This window comes from Cyanistes caeruleus, chromosome 5 (genome assembly GCF_971803275.1).
Source record: "Cyanistes caeruleus chromosome 5, bCyaCae1.hap1.1, whole genome shotgun sequence".
NCBI classification, from domain to species: domain Eukaryota; kingdom Metazoa; phylum Chordata; class Aves; order Passeriformes; family Paridae; genus Cyanistes; species Cyanistes caeruleus.
The window spans coordinates 9,795,141-9,817,651 of NC_141705.1; the positions used below are offsets into that span (position 1 = coordinate 9,795,141).

Sequence of the window (22,511 nt, forward strand, 5' to 3'; positions counted from 1 at the left end):
TTTTGTGCATCACTTCAGCCCTGTTCATGTGTGCCTGTGCCTCTACATGTTGCATCCCATGCTCAGGACACAGTGTCTAGCTGAAGCACCTGGATTGAGTAACCCTGCAGATGGCCTAGCAGTGTTTGACTAGCACTAGAAGGAAGGTTTGAATGCAGACAAGATGTTGGGCCAGCTCTGGAACAGATGTAAACATGCTGTTGGTTAACTTCAGGGGAGATACATCCTCTGGCACTGCCTGAAATCAGAAACACTGCCTGACCAGCAAGACTCTTACTACTTTTGCACTGCACATTGCCAAGTGAAGCTTCTATTGCAGGAGTTTTCCTGGCACCTACTTCCTCTCCCACCACATTTTCCCATCATTCAGAAAATTCCCTAGTAAATGGAGATATGCTAGACTGGTCCAGTTTTCATCTTTCTTGGCGTGATTTACTTGGATGTGCTTTTTGGTTTGCTTCATCATTTTTCCCTTGTTGCCAGCTGTCCATTAGTTTTAGACATAATCCAAAATCCCATAGCAAATTCTTCTGCCGAGGGCTGTCCTTTGTGCAGTTTGAAAGAGATGCGTGGTCCCGGTGGTGGATGTCGCAGTGCGAAGGCTGCAGGGCAGGGAGCAGGGCAGAGGCAGCACTGCAGCCTTCCTCCCTCCCCAGTGTAAAGGCACAGCTCCATCTTGTGGGCACCTGTCCCGTCGTCTTCCTCACCACAGTGCCAGCTCTGGTGACTTCAGGTGTGCCTGGACCTACCACCTTCAGACAGCTTAGTCTGGGGGGTGAAGGGTCAGCTCAGTGATTTACCATATGGTTTTTAAAAGCTGGGTAAATAAATACAGCTGTTTTACAGCTGGAAACAAACCCACTGTCAATTGGCTGGACCAACTTTGTTTTACATTAACAGATGGTATTAAACCCACTGAGCATTGAACCAAAATGGCTCATGGAGCCAAAAGGACAAAGCAGGACTTATACCATACTTATTAACAACATACAACTTCTTCTGTGGCCTCTCTAGATCACTGTGCAGACAACCCGTGCCACAATGGAGGGACCTGTTCTCTCACTCACAGCCACAGGATGTACCACTGTACCTGTCCTGAGGAATTCACGGGCGAGGACTGCCAGCTGAGTAAGTGTCTTCTACCACCAGTGTTACAACATGAAATACGAATAGTAAGAAGGGCTCATTAATGTTTGCTTAATGAAAAGGTAGTGCTGTTGTGATGGGAAAGACCACTGCAGCATGAATGTTTGTGTAGGTGGATTTCCAAATGGTTATGACAGACGATCCATTCCTGACAGGACAACTGAAAATAGCTTGACTGTACAATTATAAATCCAAATATGTTCTGAGCATGGGAAGCACAAAAAACCTCTTCCCCTTCCTTTGCTGTTTTTAAGATTTAAATACCCCTCACATGTTTGGAAATTACTAATATCTAGTAGGCAATGCACAGAGACATGAAGAAGTAGCACAATTTCAGGTGATGCCTTATCCCTTACATACATGCATGTACTGGGTACAGTGATGCTGTCCTGCTCTCTGGGCTTTAGGATAAAGTCACTTCTGTCCCGAGGTTCCTGGAGCTGCTGCTCCACTGGCTCAGTGCCTCCACACTATGGAGGCTGGCTAGCTTCAGAAGCACTGTCAGCAAACATGGATCTGCTCAGCATGAAAAAAAAGGGTGAGCAGGGAACAATAAAAGAGATTGTGGCGCCATTTCTTGCAAGAAATAACATCTGAAAGCTTGTGTTGTTTGTAAAACTTTGTTTCAGAGAAATGTTTTGACAACAGTCTCTATGAATTCTTTGATGTGGGTGCGAGCTGGTCAAGAGTCCAACAAGGAGAAGTGGAGCAGTGCATGTGTGTGGACGGCCACATCGAGTGCAGGCGTGTGGAACACAAAAGTAAGGCAATATTTTGTACCACAGCTGTAGGTCTGCATGGAGTGGGATAAAGGACAGTGAGTGTGTCAAAGCCTGAGCAGGGCTGCACACCCTAATGCTGCCCTTGCAGCTTGTGTACCCTCTCTAAAACACAATATTTTAGCTTTCCTTTCCAAGAGTGAGTGGTTATACTGACTCAGGAAATCCCTTCAGTGTGTCCATACTTATTTTGGGAAGCAGCTATATGCCTTATGATGAATTTTAGGGACACACTTCAGTGTTTTCCTTGAAAGGGATGAAACCCTGATTTGCAGCACCTAAGAATATACAACAGGTTGTACAGTAGAAGTGGTAAAATTTTTATCCAAAACTGTAACCTGCCTGAGAGGCACACCCTCCACACCAACAATCACTTCATATTGCTCTTTCAACACTGTGTTTCTTCCCAAGCCCATCCCACTTTTAAACTGCCAGCATGTACATTTCACCTGCCTCCAAGATCCTATAAGGCTTGCATTGGCCCCAGAGTCCTCATGATTTTTGGCCCATTCCTGGCAGGGGTGATGAAGCCTCCTCCAGGAACTCAACACCCTGGCCAGCCAGCACAGGATATGCACTTTGAATTGTCACCCATCTGAAGAAGCCAGCACAGCACCTTTCATTTGGAGAAGAGATGTTTGGAGGGAGGCAAACCATGTGCCTCACCCATGTATGTGCTCTGGTATGGCTATTCTGTTACTCAGTCTGGCTAACTTTTACCCTGGCCAGATTCTCAAATACATTACAGTACAAATAAGTTTCCTAAAAGCCCTTGGAAATATGAAGGTGCTTTTATTCCCACCTTATGTGACTGGAAACTAAAGTAGGGAGAGCCAATGGCTTTCTAGGACATTGAGAGTCTATGTGAGAGTTGGGAAATTTGGTAGCACTCAATACATCCTCACAGATTTTAAATATTTAACTGAGCTCCCTCCTAGATATGTTATTTTAAATTCTAATAAAGCTCAGTGGCAAGCCTGGAATTGGCAGAGCCCTCTGTAGAGAAAGAAGTGTTAATACCATCACCACTAGTAATAATAATCACCACCCCCATTTTTTCTATTGTTCATTGATAGTATCTTTCAATAGCTGACATTATCCAATAGCAGTGAAAACAATGAGACAGACCTTAGTGGGCAGAAATCAGTCGAGTTTCCTTTTCTTTCATTTATCACAATTATCACAATTTATCACAATTATCACAATATCACAAAAGGGTCTGAGATAAGCAAAAAAGAAAAACTTCCTCCAAATACATATGCATGGAGGAGATTTACTAGAGTAAGTTAAAATGGACCAATTCCCTTGAATAATTTGTACCTTTGGTTTGATCTTTGGTTGTGTTTTCTTGTAGGTTGTGTTCATAATCCTTGTATGAATGGTGGAGAGTGCAAGATGGTTACCTCCACTGGGAAAATAGTATGTGATTGCAAAGAAAATTATGCAGGGAAGTATTGCAATATTGGTAAGTATAGCAACCTACAGGCAGACAGAATTAGGAGTTTTCATCTGGGTATAAGACTGGTGGGTTTGGCTCTGCTGTATTCTGCATTTAAGGACATCTCTTGTAACAACTAAAGAGTCACACAGAACAAGGGCTTAATATATTTCTCCAGTAAAAAACAGCACACATTTCACCACTGAGACTCTGGCTCTAAAAATATATTTTTGTGCCCTTTACTTTATAGAAAACCAAACATACAAATTCTAACCCAATTTCACATGCCTATAAAATAAGTGCATACCTCCATTTTGCAGAATGAGTCACAGAGTTGTACTCTAGAGCTACTGCCTCACTACAGATCCACTCATTCCCTCATAAAGCAGGGAATGTAGCAGCCATTCTTTGGTAGCACTAAATGACTGTGGGATGAAGAAAATGCTCACCATTTGGGTTACCTTACACTTTAAGTTAATATCACGTTTAGCCCAGCACAGCTTATACAAAACCCCTTCCTTTCTCTGGTGGGTCAGGGCACAGAAATCTGCTTTTTTGTATCTATGTGCTAGTCCTGCTTTGCATTTTAGATGCTGCATAGTTTTGATAAAACTTTCCTCCAGAAGACTTAACATTTGTCCCTGCAGGGGTTAAATCTGCTGGCAAAGCTTTTTTGCATGCTATATCTGCAAGTTATGCCAGTGGCTACTTTTTAAATAGATGCACATTTTAGGCATACATTTTAATAGACCTTCTGTCACACCATTCTGTGACCCCATCAATTCACTGGCTTTGTCTTTCTGAGTGCATAAATATCATGGCTCATCAAAACTGAGGACGTGACTCCCAGTAGCTTTGGTGAGCACTTTCTTAATCAGAATGGGGAGTGGGGTAAAAAACCTGTTAATGAACACTGCAATTTTTATCTGGCATTCTTTTTGTTCCTCTGATAGTTAACAAATGGTGTAGCCATCTATTCTAGCTGGGGGAAAAATATCCATTTGGTAGACCAGCAGTAGAGCTGAAATAGTGAACAGCAGAAGTGAATGGGTAAACTGGACAGTGTCTGAGCTGGTCCTGACTGTTCACTCACAGGGTGAATCATGCAAAATGGGTTTGTGACTCTTTCAAGTCCTTCATAAGGAGTGCTATTTTAGCTCAGTTATTTTGTCCTTTAGTCACCACTGGGAGATACCCCAGGCTTTGGGAATGCTGCTGCAGGGGTCTGGGTGAGGGGCTGCACAGCACACGTGTGACCTGGGGCTCAGGCAGGGCTGCACTCTGCTCATTGTCACATTAAACTGCTTTTCCAGTTCCTGTTTCATTATCAGCTTCCCCTGCCTGAAGCACAATGGTGCACACAGACATCCACCCAGTAGGGCCTGGATAATAAATATCAGGATGGCAGTTCTGTAGTTGTCATACCAGTTTCTGTCTGACTAACTTAGAACAAAAAATAAGCAGGTGTGCTTTGATTACTTGAAAACAATAAAGCAAATATTTGTTTTGCTAAACAAGTGGCTTTGGAGTCTTACAATCCATCTGTGTTCAGCTGCCTAACACCCCTGCATGGAGCAGGAGCTGAAGGATTGTGTTTATGTGTCGGGGCCTTGCAAAGAATCTTAAAAAAGAAAAAAAGACTCTTCGTCAGGATTTAGTAATTCTAAATGAATGTTTCAGGTCTCTAGACCTGGTAGTATCACCACAGTAGGGCAATGGCATTCTGGTGGAAGTGCTATAGGCTTGTATTCTTTGAGCACTGAGAAATGATTTTTAAATATTTGTTGGATTAATTTTTTCTTTGACGCTTCAGTTTGATGCAGTGAACAGAGATGGCTTTTTTCTTTGTTTCCTTTTTACTGTCTTGTATAGTTTCCCTTGTCTAACAGGACGTACTTATGAGGTTACCTTTTAGTCAGAATAGGTGGTGGCTATAATGCTTGATTCAGAGAAAGTGTTGCAGTATTTCCTCTCCAAAGTGTACTTTATTCTGAATTATCAGTTAAAGAGGCAACCTTAAAGATAAGGTGTGATGCAAAAATGTCCTTTTATATTTCCTTTTTTTGTTTTTAAAGCAGAAATCAATAAATTTAATAAACAGGAAGTCTCCAAGATGTAAGGTGTTTGAAGTATCTCTGATGTCCTCTGCCTCTGACTTACACATAGAATAACCAGCTTTCTTATGTGTCTAATGGAAAACCAGCAAATTTATTTTAACATTACACTCAACAAATATTAATAAATGAAAGACCATCCTTCATCTATCAGATCACAAATCTAAGTACCACTGTGACCCAAGCATTGGTACAGTAGACTGAGAAGCAAAACCAGCAGGAAAATACTGAGAAACACTTCTCATGGTTGAGGACTCAGCAGATGCTTGGACCATCATATCTGTCAGACCTTTACCTGTTTTCCATGAATTTGTCTAAACTCTTTATTACTCCTTTATACTTTTCCCTTTCACAGCATTCCGTGTCAAGAAGTTCCAGAATTTAAATAGATGTGATGAAAAGAAGTATTTTCTATTGTTAACAAAAAACCTACTGCCTGGTAATTTTATTCTTCCCCTTTGAACAGTGAGTAACAGAATAATCATAACTTTTGTGATTTTAAAGATACCTATTTATCCGTCCATTACTTTTTGGACTACTGTGTCCCTGTCAGTACTCAAAACTCATCTTTGATGTTAAAATTCTCTTGCAAACAGTCATATATATATATGTGTGTGTGTATATGTGTGTGTATATATATATATAGGTATCTAGGGGATTATCATAAATGACCGTATAGCAACTGGAAAATTATGAGTTGACTTCAAAAAAAAAGGAGAGGTGATAAAAGTAAGAGAGAAGATATCCGTAATAAAGGAGATTGATATACAAAAGACAGTTTCTAACATAGATTTCTATTCTTTGTGGCAATACATTATTTTTTTCTTAAAGAAGAAACTTTCAGTCCTAAAGAAAGAACTGCCATTTAAAAAAGTGTTCTGAGACAGTTTATATGCACAGGATTTCAGTTAAGTTTAATTTTGAAGGAAATTAAATACATCACCAATAAATCTCTCCCCAGACAGATGCTGCTTAAAATTGTTCAAAGAGCCATGTTTAATCAAGTTCAATTTATAATAATTGCCCTTAAATATACACCTATTTTCAGAAATAAGGATTTTGTGCTAGAAGAGTAGCTGCATTCTCTTTGCAAAACACTCTTGCTGAGACAGCTCTGAATCCGGGCTCTAGGTGAAGATTCAGAATCCATTGTCCAATCAAGAGTAGCAGTGGTTGTCTCATTGAACACAGAAGATCATCAAAAGGGCCCAGATCCAACCACTTTTGCAGTGGTAAATGTGGGCAAGAAGTGAAACCTGAGAAAGATGTGAGTGGAATAATTTACCTCTAACCCAGGCTGGCATAGGGAATGGACAGCAAATTTATTTGGTAAATAATTAACTTCAGAAATATTTAGTTTCACTGGAGGTAATTACTGATGACAAACAGTAATAAACATGTAATTGTAAATTTACTTTGACATTTTATGTTTCTTTGATCAGATAGGAGCCATGGTGGGGATGTTGGATAAAAGCAAAGGAATACACAGCTGAAGACAGAGGAGGAGTTATCTGGCCAGAGGACAGCTAATTCATTTTAATATGCATTTATGGAAAAGTTACAGGGGGTTAAAGGATAAAAGAAGGAGATGTAGAATTTTTTTTCCCTGGAGTTAGTGCCTTTAGGTTTCTGTGGTTGAAACCCCACCATTGCATTCACACTTTTTGCCTTACTTGATAATATGTGACTGGAAATGAATATATATTTTGCCAGATTTCCATGTAAAAGAACTTCCTTTTTCTTACCACTGCTTTGTTACTGTTGGTTGTTTGTAAATTTGGGGTACTTATTTCTATTTTAAACTTATTCTTGATTTATTCTTATTTATTCTTTATTAATATACTGATATGTTAGTGGGGGTTTGGTATCATGTTTTCTTAGTCACCAAGTTTTCTCCTGAAGCATTTGCCCACTATGGTTGTGGGTTGCACTCAGTGTGAGCATACTGGGAACACTGCTCAGAGGATTATATATTTTGAGTTTTCTTTGGATTAAAGCTTAGGTAGCCATAACGGTTTTGATAATATTTTGGTCATGACGAAATGTGAAGTTGGTGAAGGGATTTTTGAAAACTCTGCTTTGTAGTGTTTGGGGTATTTTCCTCATTAGGCTATGGATAATGGAATTAGAGGGGTACCATATCTTTAAAGAAAGCATGAGCTGGAGTGCTAATTGTGGAAGGCTTCTGGTTATGTAAGGAGATGTGGTGTATGTCAGAAGTAGGTTGAGGATTTTCAGAAAAGGAAGATGATAGAATAGCTGAATATGTAATTGCATACAGGAAAAAAAACCTTCTTGGCCACATCTTTGGGGGTTAAACTGGGGGAGTTTGAGGTAATAGAATTAGCAAAAATGACAGCAAACCCACCTTTTTAGTTGTTCTTTTACTGAAATAGTGTGTTGGCAGTTTTCTACTAAAAAAGTAAAGGAAATTCAGCTCTGGAGGCTGGAAGGAAAGTTTTAAATCTTTTTTTTTCCTGAAGAAGACAGAAAATAATGAATTTTAACTTTCTGGTTTATATTTACCCTGTACTAGAATGCTTTTGGATTAGTGTTTAATTTTTTTACTTTCTAGAAATGCAGAGGGAAATAGGGTGAAGTATAACAATAAGGTGAGTTGACTGACGATGATAAATGAGCATTTAACTGGTCAGTCAGTCCCCCACTGAACTTGGACAAGTAGGTCTGTAAGTAAGACTTGAAAAGGATTTCTAAGTGGAGCTGAGAAGATGCTTGTTGCTTGCATGTACGCAGTGCTGGGCTTAGTAATGAAACTAGGTTGAAAAAGAATAAAGTCATTATTTCTCCACAGTTGTGAAAAAATAGATGGAACAGCAGATAAAAAAAAGCAACATTATGTATAAATATTGGAGAGGTGATTATGTTATTTGCACAGGACAAGTTTTATAGGTCACAATGGAATTTGCATGAGGGGATAGCATGGGTTAATAATGCAAAGATAATGAAGAGAATGCTTAGACCACCACTGCAGAGATAGTAATGGTGGGTTGGATTTTTATCAGATTTTGAATTATTAAAAAAAATTCTGCAGTGATGGAGTTACATGGCTAAAAACCCTGCACAGTAGACTGTTGCCTGTGATGATTAATGGTAGGAGGCATTGGAAGATGAAGAAATGGGTGAGCATGGCATTGTCCACTAAGTCCACACCTCTGATTCATTGCACTGATTCATTGCCACTCCAGGGGGTGGTGAGCAGGAGACCAGAGCCAGATGTGGCTTTGCAAAACAACCATTCCATGTCATTTATGGAGGTGGGAGATGTGAGCAGTGATAGACAGGCTCTTCCTATCTCCCAGCCTTCTTTATAATTTTAGGACCATAATAAAGCTTTTGGCTAAGTAGAGAAAAACAAAAATTAAGAAGGAAGTACTGTTTTCATGGAGGTTATGGATTAGTAATTTATGTTTGCCACCTTGGCAAGTGTGGGCTAGGGAGGAGAGCTAGTGAGCTATGCTGGTAGCAGCATGGCATACAGTAAGGACTACCTCTGTAAAGACTGAGACATAAGGCAGATACCAAAGAAGAGGAAAAAAATTTCTCTGGTCAGAGATAGGAGTAGGTTCAAGATCCACTGATGACTTCTTTTCATGTAGACATGCATTTTCCAGATACTGCTGGACACAAAGCTTTCTGTGTTTTGCTCTGTATTCCTACAGTGTTGCTTTTTTAGGTGACAAGTCTTTGTTGTAATCCTAGTATAAACTAATATGATTAATATTAGCAGCTGCTAATATGAAGCAGCTGCTTTATCCTTACTTTTGTGAGAGTGCCTGACTTGGCAGCAGTGTTATTGGGTGCTGGTTAATTGAAAGCCAATAGGGTATTTTTAAACCTATTTTTGATTTATTTGAGACGTGACAGTGGTTTCCGTTCATTGTGTTTTATAGATGGCACATCTTCTCTTGAAGTGTGAGGGGACTGACACCTCTTAATCCATGCAATCTGTCCTGGATAATTGTCAGTTAGGAAGGTGGAGGAAGATGGAAGATTGTCAGTTAGGAAGATGTGGAAGATGTGATGCAGCTCATCCTAGAATTACTCTATTGTTTGTTTCTCCCATCTACTCAGTCCTCTCTGGATGCTTCAGGGGCTCAAGAGCCCCCACCTCTCATTACAGTCTCTCTAGAGAGCAGCTGCTCATCTGCTGACCATCAGTAACTGATACAGTCTGCTCCTTTTCCTGCCCAGAGAGTTATTTTGGCTCATGCTCTAAGCACATCAGGACCTACAGGTATATTCAAAAGAATGAGAGCTTTGACTATGAATTAGGCACTCAGATATTCTTGAAAATCCCGTATGGCAGCCTGTGCAACTCTCAAAGTAATATAGCACTGATCTTGGCTTGCTGTTGCTGGAATTTCTTTCCCCTAGCTCTTGACAACCTATTTCCTAAATACATTGCTTCTATTAGCTTTATATACCTACCTATTGGATTGCATTTATGAGACTGTAAATCATAACTCTTGTACTAGAATTGAAGATAATAAATAGAAAAATGAAATGGAAAAAGAGCCAGTCCTTTCTCTTATCTAGGATATTACTTTTCTAAGCTGTAAGAAAATACTGGCAGAGTTTATAGATTTCTGTATTTAAACTTTTATATTAAAGAATTCAACTTATTCAGAAGGTAGCTTTGTACACTAGCTTTTATAACAGATATAAATCTTTTCAATTTTAACTCAAATGATCTAAGCACTGGCAAGTATGAAGGTACAAAGACACTTTGAAAAAGAAACATATTAAAAAATAAGCGTAGTTTCAGTAAATGAAGTGTGCCATCCTTATGTCAGGATGCAACTTAAAGAGATTTTTTGTGCATGTAAATCACTTTTTTTTCCAGAGTCTTAAATTCATCCTTCTTTTGCAGGGTAATTTTGTGTTAGATTTATTGATTACAAAAAGATGCCAATTTTTCTACCTTTCTGCCTATTTTTTAGCTCAGACAGATTGTGTCATAATCAAGATGCAGTTTCAGTGGAGATTCATTCTAGTGATAGCTGCTGTCAGTCCAGAGGTTTTACTGCTATTCAACAAACCAGAAAGTGGCACAATTATTTGAATCAATTATTTGTTATATATAAGTGCAGTCTGCTGTTCATGACCCTAAACAGAAATACTGAAATCTAGGTAAATATTATAACAGTATGATTGAACGATGTTGAAATAATAGGTCCCCTTATATTTCACTTGTGGTATGTGTTCATTAATTTTTAAACTCTGAAAGCTACAGTGGGTGCTGTTACTCCTCACATTCACAGACAGGTAGGAAAATGTGAAGCAATTTGCTTCAAGTCAGGAACAGCCCAGTCCTGGTGTTGCTGCCATGCAATCCTCTGCCCCATGTCATCAGACTTCATATTCTTATCATTAAAGAGTGAAAATGATGGCAACTGATTTCTTCAGTGGGGTCTGGTGCTCACTTGGGCACTTCCTAGATATTTACAGAGATTTTCAATGGCATAGGGACACAGTGGAAGATAAGCCAAATCTTCCTTTGAGAGCAGTACTAGGTTCATGTGGATGTCTTTCAAAGCTCTCTTCATGGTGTTTGTTTCATTTAGCACAGAAATATTTGCTTTCAGAACACCTGGCAGGGTGTGTGTGTGTCTGTGTTTCAGTGCATAATGTGATGAAATGAGGTGCCTGTAAGAGCAATCTCCACAAGTACTGGAGACTCTTTTCTCTCACACATTTACTGCCAGCCCAGAGTAGTGGCTGGCTGCCCGTGCAGCACGGGAAGTGCAACTCCCTGAAATCAAAGGCTTTCACACCTTTCATCTCTGAGGACACCTCACAGCTACCCAGGAGAGGAGATCAGGGAACTTCTAGCTAAATGAAGAAAAGAAAAACCCTTCTGCAGGCATCTGATGAGCCTGAGCTCCTGTAGCAAGGAAATTTGGCTTGTAATATCCTTGTAAAAGATGGCTTGAAGAGCAACGTGTCCTGTGATGCTGAGGCCATGAAAGCAACAAATTTATGCAGAAGCGTAAAATGTCATTGTTCCTTGCTATTTATCTCGAGGAAACAGCACAAAGCTGAGTCAGGGGAGGTTTATGTTGGATATGCCCTTTTCCTCTTCCCCCCTCTCTGTTCCTGCCACTAGCTTATACAGAGCAATACAAAAAATTAATCTAACAGTGTATTTAATAAAAGCATTACATGTTGGTCAGGGATAAATCAAAGCATTGTTGAATGAAAGGGTTACTTTAAACCATCCTGTCCCAGAATCAGAGCCATTGGTGGAAAACCATATTTTTATAAATAGAATGAAACAGCTCATGTGTATCTGGAAACAAATTACATTCCAAGCTCAAAAACATCAGGAAAATTGATGGTGAGGTGTTTTGGGGAAAAGAAAATGTGAAAGATTCATTGTTTTCTGCAGAGAGACTTTCAAAACAAACTCCTAAAAAAATTTCAGGTATGTAACTACAGGACTTGAAACAAGATCTGGAGACAAAAAGTCTTGTGAAATGCTTTCAGGAAGTTAGCAATTAGAAGTGGTTGGATAACTGCTATTTCAGGTTACTGTTAATTTTAAGACCCAAAACTGTTTTATTGGAAAAGGCAAATATTTGTTGTGACTTGTTTATAAAATATAAAATCTTAACACATGTGGAATATTTTACATGAGCTATTGGAATGCCTTGGATTTAAAAAAGAAAATACAAGAAATTATTTCTAATTTTAAATTTTAAGAATATTTTTTCTGAGAAGAAGCGAACAAGGGCAATAGTGGCATAGGGCTGCAGAGTAAGTTGAATCTGCATTTGCATCAAAACATATTAATCTGAAAGTTTAGGCCATTTCTGCTCTTAGCAGTGGTTGGGTGGTAGCACAGGGAAGTCAATGAATAAGAAAACACACATTTCATCCTCCATGACTTTCTTCCACATAAGAAAATAAATACGTTTCAGAGTTATGAGACATTGTGGAAACTATATAGATTTGGGACTGAACAATTCCCAGTCAGAGCAATCCAGTAAGAGCTGCTGAAAGCAGACCACCTACACACTGTTTCTGACAAAGAGGGAAAAAGAGAGTTTTTCAGTGCTCTAACAGTTCCAAAAAAGAGAATTAGAGGCAAAAGATCTATATGACTGCAATAATTGCAGAGATATGTTTTAAAACTGTTTTTCCTGAATTATAGGTGATAAAACGTATAAAGCTTTGCAGATACTTCTCATGGCCTTAGTGGGTACCATGGTGCTGCTGCCAACCACTCAGATAAAGGTTTCTGGAGTGGAGCACAGACCAATGGAAAGCTGTGAAATGGAATGAAACAACTGTTTCACCTCAGGATCTTCTCCACAAAATAGCAGATTAACTAAAGTTATGCCTTTGTCCAAAATGCTTCTTATAAAACCAAAAAGAAAAAAAAAACCTTCTTGAGCGATATTACTGTTCCCCTCAACAAGTGCAAGATGTAATCTAAACTTCTTAGCTACAGAAGGAGAATGTGAGAAATGATTAGAAAGAAGCCAAATTCTTACAGTTAAAATATGCTGGCAGCTTTAGCAATGACTGGCAGACCTGATGAAACAGAGATACATTGGATTTTAAGCCTGACAAGGATAAGCACAACTTGTAAACACCATCTGCAAGACGTCCAAATCATTGGTATTACAGAATATGGCCCTGGGTCTATACTGAAATACAATCTCTTGTTTCAGTCTCACGGAAGTATTCACTCTAAATTGTTTCTGAATGCAATAAATACAGTACAAGTAAATACAATACCTGGCACTTCCCTGCATAAATGAAAAAAATTAGCATACAGCATGATTGTGGTATTTTCATGACCATTTCAGGCAAACAAAGCAGTGTAACTTGCAACTTGCTCAGAAAATAAATGGCAGGTTTGCCAAGACATGGTTACTCTTGCTAACAATACAAATGATAGACAAATTATTTTCTGTGAGATCCTAGATTATGGCTGTTAAAATATGAGTTTGATTTAATGTTATATTCATAGCCATTGAATAAAGGGAATTTGATTCACGATGCGGGTGGGAGAAAATGTGGTCTCAGCATGTCAGAAGTGTCTGCCAGGCCAAGCTAGAAAGTGGATTTAGCTGTTTGTATGCTAACTAATGTTCTTCCACCAAACTTCTTGACCTTCGTCTCCCAGATTTATGCCATATGCTTACTTGTGGTTTTGAGGTCTGTCACTACACTGATGACTTGGCAGGGTAATTAACAGCAGCAGTTCAGAACTGTGGTTCGTTATTTCAGTCCTGGTTGTGTGCTCTGGTTCATGTGTCACCTTATTCTGTCAAAATAAACAGATCTTTGGCAATTGCTGTCTGCACTGTGTGGTATGATGGATCATCCTCAGAGGGTGTTTTTCAGCAGTTGGTCAATGATGTTATATCTTTAAGTATGTCTATAAGTTCAGAAGAAGATTCCACCCATCTTGTGACATGTCAAGGACATGTCACGTTGACATGACTGGGACAAGGAACCCTCTGAGGCTCGGTCACAATTAATCCTCTTTGTGCATTAGATGGTTTTGTGTTTCCTTTGGGATACTCTTAGCTGTGTTTTGAGGTGTAGGCTTTCTGCTCAGTGTAGCTATCTGTATACAAGTGCATCCCCATATGTTTTTCAGCTATAATGCTGGTATGTGCTGTTGATAGATCTTGGCAGCTGAGTGTACAGGTCATAGAATATGTATGTGTCAGACCTATCGAAGAAATAGCCATATGCAGGTGACACAGATGTGGATTTCAAATAAGAAAATTCAACCTACTAGTTAGAATTTTGCAAAATTGATGTATCTTCCACATGTAGCTACATATTTGTAATATACATGAGTATAGTGTGTATGTATATATGTATATATATATACATATATATATATGGGTACATATGAGTCCATTAAAAGAAGTATTTTCAAAAATGAGGCCTTTGGAGCTCTTGCAGGGCAGGATTATTTTTAGTACTATATCTCTACTTGAGCTGGTTGCCTTAAGCACTCTATATTTTCATTGGAGATTCAGTCAATGTGGACAGGAGTGTATGGGGTCCACCTCATCTTAAAAACATTACCTCAAACAGGCTGGATCAGTTTGGAACTAGAAATCTCTGTTTCTCTTAATTAACTAAAAAGGGAGCCTCCAGAGATGAGCTCAGTTGTGTCTAAAATTAGACCAGAGGAATCCCAGCCATATTGCTGACTCTGCTGCAGATTGCTGACTGAAATCTTCCATACACAGTACAAATTTTAGGTCTAATTTTCTGCCATTCTGTCTCTTGAGTAGTTACTTGCTCCTGTGTGAAATGAAGTTAACTTACTATTATTTTTAAGCAGATGTTTTAACTTCTTTGGTTCCTTTTCTTCTTTATTAAAAAAATCCTTGTTTGGGTCATTCAGGTCCTGTGCAAGGTGAAAAGCACTAAGGAGTTGGGTCCTCTGGCTGTGATTTGGGACCTCAGCTGTGAAGTGAGTATTTAACATGCAATTAGCATTGATTGACCAGTCTCTTCCTCTGCCAGTCCCGAGCCAACGGTGCTACATTGGCAATGGCACAGATTACAGAGGTACAGCCAAGACAACCATTTCTGGACACAGCTGCTTGCCCTGGAATTCAGACCTGCTTTACCAAGAGCTTCATGTTGACAGCATTGGGAAAGCAGTGCAGCTTGGCCTGGGGCCGTTCCCTTACTGCAGGTGAGCAAAGTTCTTGCTTGGCTTGTGTCTGAACATCAAGAGATGGATGTGTTGTGGGAATAAGGGCCAGGGATCTCAAAGCAGGGGTTACCACGTCTCAGAAAAGCTAAAATGACTTTAGTAATCAGCCAGCCTGACAGGAGTGATTGTGCAAAAGACAAGATCTGGTAGGTAGGCTCAATCAATAGCTGGGTCTGCCGAGAGAAGCTCAGACACAAAATAATGTTGGAAATTCCAGGTCCTTTTTTTTCCTCTAGGTAACTGATTTTTTTCCAAATGAGACCATAATGCAAAACTTTTGACATTGTTCATTAATGCTATCCAAAAGGAAAAATCAACGCAGCAGCTAAATTAAAATGTCTAAAATTAATTTCTTATTCTTTGCTTGTGAAAGACATACCATAAAGAAATATTTTCAAAAGAGAAAAGTTATTTGAAAATGAAAAAAATCAAAGCACTTTATTTAAATAAGGTTGAAATGGGATGTCAAATTTCTTTTTTGGATTTATTGCAAAGGAAAACTATTGCCAAACAAGATTTCACAGTGTTTGAATTTTGATTGCACCACATAGTGATAAACTACATTTCTGCTGAAGTTTTCTGTTAAGCTATAATGAAAATAGATTGTGCTATGTAGGTTAGTGCCTTCTCCTCAGTCACCTTATGTTCCCCCTATTTCTGAGGTCTCCATGAGCTCAATGGATATCCACAAATAAAGGAAATGTTTATATTTAGAGATAACATTTCTCATCCTTGAGATGAGAAAATCCTAAACCTGCCAAACAGGAGATGATTCTCCATAAATTACTGGTTGATGCCTAAGATTTTGTTTGTTTGCTTGACTGCTTATTTTTGTGTGTGTGTGGTTTTGTTTGTTTTTTTTTTTTAATGGAACCATTAGACCAGCAGTTCAGGAAAATCAGAACCTACTGGACTTCTTAATTTGTTTGGTGATAAAAAACACGCACACATGCTGAAAGTAGCTCTTCCCCATTTAACAGAAACTAACAATAAACAATTTCTATCTCCTCCTTTAAACCCTCCCATCTTGCTTTCCGGGGCTTGGTTGTCATGCAAACACTTCAGTATTTGATTTATGGTGTCCCAGTACAGTATGGCAATTTATCTGGCACATATTTCATGCTTTGATAAAACTTGAGCCCTTTGATTTACATCATTTATGCCCAATATTCACTTTCAGATTTGAAATGCAGAGAACAAAATGGTGTAGGAGCTGATGTGTTCATGTTCTGCAGAGCTGAGAAAAAATCTTTTCACTTTTTTGTCAGCTTGTTACAATTTCTGGGGATATCTCTGCTGTACTATATAATCCTGCAGATATCTTCTTCTTCAAATAGTCTAATTTAGAAACATTGTTGGCGGAAGATGACTCAACCTGTGTTGCTTCTTCAGTTCTGAGAATTTGAAAGTGCTCTAATCTTTTTCTGAAGAGCAGTCAGATTGAAAAAGTAAAAAATAATTGAATAACCTTACAGTAACAGATAGTGCTTGTGATAAATCCAACTGAAATTAGAATTACTGCTTATCTGGAGCTCTGGATTACCTTGTCTATTTTTCTTGGTTTAGTAAAGATCTTTCTGGGTTTTCAAAGTCTCCTTATATTCTTGGAGGTGTAAACTGGGCAGGTTTCTGGTTACTTACAATGCACTGATAAAGACAGGCTGTACCACAGAGAAACCCTAATGGAATCATCCCAAATCTGTTTAACACCAAGGTAACAAAGGGCTAAACTATTTCCATTACTCCTCTTTTTTTTTTCCCCAATCATTTTGAGGAATACAATATTTTCTTGAAATAGTCTTTCATTTCCTCAGACTCTCCAGGGAATGTGAACCTGAGATTTGCAAATTCATTTTGCTAGCTATTCTTGTTATGGATTTTCTATGATTCTACCTGTGTTGGAATCTCCTTGCCTAAAAAATAACCTAAAACAGGAATCTCTCCCATGGGATTTAGTTCTGAAAATAGCTGAGCTGATACCTGTGAAAGCACTTCAGTGTGGGCTGTAGTTAAACGCTGTGAACGTGCTCACGCATCCAAATACTTGTAGGCAAGTTTTACAGGTGTTCAGTCGTGTCTGTATTTCAGGTCCTAGAGAGCCTTAGTCTTGGATAGTTTTAAGATGAAGAATTATATTGAAAGGCTGCTCACCCTTGTAGGTGAGTGCTTTGTCAGCTCTTTGTCAGCAGGCTCAAAATCTGAGAGTCCAGTCAGTGCTCTGCAGGGTGCAGGAGGAAAAAGCAGAAAACCTTTGGAAAGCTTGGAACAACATTAATGCTTGTAATTCCCTCTTCCCCTGAATTAACCAGAAATCCAGATGATGATGATAAGCCCTGGTGTTACATCATGAAGGACAACAGTTTGTCTTGGGCATATTGTGACCTTCCAACTTGTGGTATGTAAAGGGTTTCTTAAAGTCCATTTTATGAATGAATGAAAATTTATTGATACTACAACAAGGTTTCACTGTATAATTTTGAATGTTATACTGTTCCCAGAAGTGCTGAATATTTTACCATTTCCCATAAACAATGGGCATCTTTTGCATTTTTTTTGTGATAAAAATCTGTGATTCTTGTCCTGAAATAGCAGCAGTGTTATACTACTGTTTTGGTCACAATCATGCCAACATCCCCAGGTTTTCTGCTACCATGTGCAAGGTGCAAGAAATGACTGATGCTCTGGTAAAAATTGTCATCACCCTGGGAATTACAGGCCCAGAAAAGGGAGTGGGCCTCTGTGAGCAATGAGAGGTCGACATCCTGAAGATGTATGAGCCATGGTGTTTAATTCCAAAACATAAAGATTCTGGTAGTCTGATGTCATATCCCTTTTTATCTCAGCAAGCAGGGAAAGGAGGCCACCAGTTCCAGACAAAGTATATACTTCTGCAAATACCAAAAAACCATGTGGAAGAAGACATAAAAAAAGAAGTTTTGTGAGACCTAGGATTGTTGGGGGATCTTCATCTCTGCCTGGATCTCACCCCTGGACAGCAGCTATATATATTGGAGAGAGTTTCTGTGGGGGAAGCCTGGTTCAGACCTGCTGGGTGGTGTCAGCAGCACACTGCTTTGCTAACAGGTAAACTCACCCCTTAGTGTGACAGTGGGTCTTCACAGCAAACCTGAACTCAAACAAGAAAGAAGATGAGATTATAAAAGACCAATGTGTCCAAAGGAATTTCTGGCAATTTGAATACCCTCCATCATCTAAAAAACGGCATGGATTATTTTAATCTCATAAACCCTTATCTTGCTCCTTAAGGAGTCTCAAAGAATCTAAACACCCTGACTAAAGGATATACCCTGACTAAGGTAGGGTATAAGGCAGAATAAGCACATAGAATGGGGCATCACATGTGCAAGAATCTGCAGGGGAATAGAAGTATTTCTCTTCTTCTTGGTTACCTTTCTGAATGTTTATGCCAGTTTTGAGATATAACAGAGATGACTATGCTCACTGCTGTGTTTTGTTCAGAAAGGCTGAGACAGCCAAGCAATGATTTATTGGAGACGATAAATTACTCTTGTTTGACACAAATAGAGTGGGCTGAGCTTTACAAAAAGCCACATGGAAGAACTAAACTGTCAAACTTCTGAAGCTTTTTTCCCTTGAAAAAAGAAAAAAAAAAAAGATTTTTTTTTCTCCTGTGGGACACTGGAGAAAATATCGATTATAGGATGCTCTTACTTTATTCTAAATACTTAATTTTCTACAAATGTTCAACACTTTCCCTGATTTCAGTTAGATAACATTAAAGGGAAAAATATTACATCATTTGATACTCATTGTTCCTTTGCACAGTAAAGAAGCCAAGAGAAACAGAAAACCTTTTGCCAGAATATAGACACTGATAGCTTTAGAGCTAATAATACCACTGTGAATGCTGTACTGAAGCATTTGGAGCTCAATCCACAATGCATTTGTTTTTCAAATGTTGTGAAATAGCTACTAACTTTGGCAGCTGTTCAGGACATTTCCACCCACTTCCAGCTGGTCGTTTGGTACATACAGATTTTCCATAATTACTGCATTGTAATTTGTGCTCTTCTGATTGTTTAGTACCTCTGGTAGTCACAATTCCAACTGTTTTCCACTAGGAGACAATCGATACCTGTGCAGCTCAATAATATATTTTTTCTTTTCTGTAACCCCTCCTGTTTTATTTCTTTTCCTGAATGAACCATCTATAAGTCATAGTAGAACCATTCAGTGCTTCTAAAATTATTCCAAGTACTGTTCCAGAAAGTGAACTTCCATTGTTTTACAGGCCCAAAATTTGATTTTCAAGGAGGTTGATTTACTACTGCAAAAATACTGAGAAAATCATGGCCTTACATATTGACTGAAAAACATTTTATTGTCTTCTTGTTTTCTAGTAATACACAATACATTTTACCCTTGCCTTTGTTAACCTTAAGCACAGTTCTTGTAGCTGTCTCTCTGCACTACAATTGTCCAGAATCTCTTTTCTCTGAGTCCCTGGCTGCTGTTCCTTGCTGTGTCCTCAATACTGGGGAGGTTCTGTGGTGCTTTTGTACCTGATGGGCACAAATGCAACCAGGGAAACTGCAATGATGCAAACCACTCTGCTTCTGTGCACGATGTGTGACACCAGATATTTCCTTCTCCTGAACTGGACAACAAAACATAAGAAGTGCTCCAATGTTGAAGACACTTCCTAACTAAATTCATTGCAGACTCATGCAGATTGAATTGGTTTTAGGACAAGAGAAATGTGAATACTGTTGCTTTCAAAGCTAGAGAATATATTGACTTTCCTAAACACTTCCTGATTATTCTCAAATGTCCCTTACCTCCCAGTTGTACTCATCAGTTTTCTTTCCTAGGACACTGGATATCAGAGGACTGTGGTCTTCTTAAAGTAAAAAACTGATAGCTGGAAAAGATGGTGTGAATTGCAAATACTGTGTTCTCCTCTGGCTGTGAACTTTCCCATTAAATCCATGTGCTTTTGGGACTTCACCAGATTGCTTTTGATTCTGGACAACAGATTTAACATAGCTAAGGAAATCTCAGAACTGGTGATATATTTTAGGTGGAAGCTTCCCAGATGTTCCTGAATTGTCAACATGCCAGCACCTTTAAATCTTGTCCCATGCCTGTAATGTTTTTCAGGAGACTGGTTGCCCAGAGAAATGAGATATCCATCACTGACTCATCTTTTGATCCCTCATTTCTTTCTGAGCAGTTTTTGTAATCATTGGCTAACTCGAGTTTAAGTTGACTCAGTTAAGCTTCTAGAAGAGGTTTACACCCCCCAAAGATGTTTCTTAGTCAAACAGCGGCTGGGCAGCAGTGCCTGTGCTGGCCTTTTCCTTCTTTCAAGAAGAAGCAACCTCTAATTAGGCTAATCAGGACCCACAGAACCTGGGTCTCACTGTAACATCTTTTTCACTGCCCTCTGTAGGCAGGAAGCCTGGGAAACAGGTAAAGGCATTGTGAGAGGGTAAAAAATGGACATGATGGGAGGCTGAGGTTATAATGGTTCATAGGGTACCCAGCCACTGGAAAATCAGCTGCATTTGTCCTGCTAATCAAAGAACTGCTTGTCTCTCTCTTTTGTATTACAGTCCACTAAAATCCACTATTAGAGTAGTTCTGGGTCAACAAATATTTAATAAAACGACTGATGTAACACAGACATTTGAAATAGAGAAATACATCTTGCATCCTCAGTATTCCGTATTCAATCCTACTGAACATGATATTGGTGAGTAGTTTTGTTTAGACAGTTTTATTTTCCATTTACTCGACCTAGTTTCAAGTTTAGATGGTCTGTTAGAAACTGCCTTTAGAGTGGAAAAATCATGGATACTAGGAGAGGCTTTTGAATGCAGAGGGTTCTTAGTTCTACCAGAGTTATAACAGCATCTGAAAGCTAGACAAATTCAGATGAAAAATAAATTGCAAATTTTAAATAATTATGATAATTAGCCTTTGGAGCAATTTACCTAGATGTGTGGCAGATTCATCATCACTTCAAGTCTTTGTGAGATTAGGCATTTTTTCAACTGAACCAGAAGCTGTGGGCTTGATGCAGGAATTACTTGGTAAAATTCTATTGTCTGTATTGTATAAAGGATCTGACTAGATGAGTGTAATAACCCCATCTGCTCTGAAAATCTGTGGTACTAAGAATCAGTTTTTACACTGAGAAAGATTTAAAAATCAACTGTCTTATCAGTCAGAAGTTAAATGCCCTTCTGATTGACCTTATAATATTAGTCAGAATGACAATGGAGCAGCAACTTCTTATTTTCTGATCTGCTCTTGTGAAAGTTGTTGTGTCACCCCAGGGCATCAAGCTGGGTGAGCATTTGTCTGTGAGATTATTTAATAGCCCGACATTGGGAATATTTTACGTCAGGCATGTACTGGCTTTTTTGCTCCCAGATGGTGAGTATTTTCTACTCCATAGCAAAAAGCATTCAAGTTCTGTGTTGGTGGGAGCTCTGTCACAGCATACAAGGAGACACTAGATTTGAGGCGTTACTCTGCTCTGAAATATTCTGGTGAAGATCACCCATGACTCTTTGAGATCTCATAGCTTTTTTAATTACTCTGAAATTTGGTAGGCATGCCTCACCAGTGTGCTATGTCCAAATCCAGGGAGAGCTGGACATGGAGTGCCTAAGGCAAGCCCAATAGCAAAAATAAATGAAAAGGCAGAAACTGTTTCTGCCACACCTCTCTGTGGGGGAAGATGTAGGTGCTTGTTCTGTCCAGTCAGTGATTTCTACTGATGCAACAAAAGAGTTATGTCCTGCTGAAAATTTTCTAACTATCACACTGATTGTTTGCTGGGAAATTTGAGGGATTCAGAAGCAGGCAGAGTTAGTGGGGAAGAGGAGCAAGGTGAGGAAGAGCAAGATGCTGAGTGTGGGAGCAAGGTTTATGTGGGCTTCTCAGGCTGTGAGATGCTGCTTCTATATTTCACTAAGACCAAAAACTGTAGCTGATAGAGAAATAAGACTATCCAGTGAGGTAATTTGATTCCCACACAGATGTGCTCACAAAACTCTGAGCTTCCAAAAGGCCTGATGAGAAGGTTTAATAGGTGTGTCCACATTACCTCATCTCTGTTCTCTTTGAGTGGTGTGGCCAAACCAACATGCTGCCCGAGTTCCACCCAGTACAAAGCCCCCTTTACAGCCAAGTGAAAGAGATTTTCTACACGGGAACCAATTTTTGAAATCTTTCAGTATCAATCCCATGATGCTGCACAGCTACATATTTACACTCTTTTCAGCCCCATGACTGGTTAGTAAAGATTGGGTAGTTTATGTAAT

The 22,511-nt window shown here is 39.1% G+C and overlaps 1 protein-coding gene across 1 annotated transcript in view; it reads left to right on the plus strand.

The window, feature by feature from the left end:
• Nucleotides 1–22,511, plus strand: part of HGFAC (HGF activator) — a 40,999-nt gene that overhangs the window by 12,488 nt on the left and 6,000 nt on the right. Inside the window, exons 5-11 of the mRNA XM_023925578.2 lie at nucleotides 1,015–1,128; nucleotides 1,776–1,907; nucleotides 3,280–3,390; nucleotides 15,000–15,174; nucleotides 17,505–17,590; nucleotides 18,039–18,279; nucleotides 20,793–20,932. Of these exons, the coding sequence (XP_023781346.2) occupies nucleotides 1,015–1,128; nucleotides 1,776–1,907; nucleotides 3,280–3,390; nucleotides 15,000–15,174; nucleotides 17,505–17,590; nucleotides 18,039–18,279; nucleotides 20,793–20,932 (999 nt within the window). The remainder of the gene's footprint in view (nucleotides 1–1,014; nucleotides 1,129–1,775; nucleotides 1,908–3,279; nucleotides 3,391–14,999; nucleotides 15,175–17,504; nucleotides 17,591–18,038; nucleotides 18,280–20,792; nucleotides 20,933–22,511) is intronic.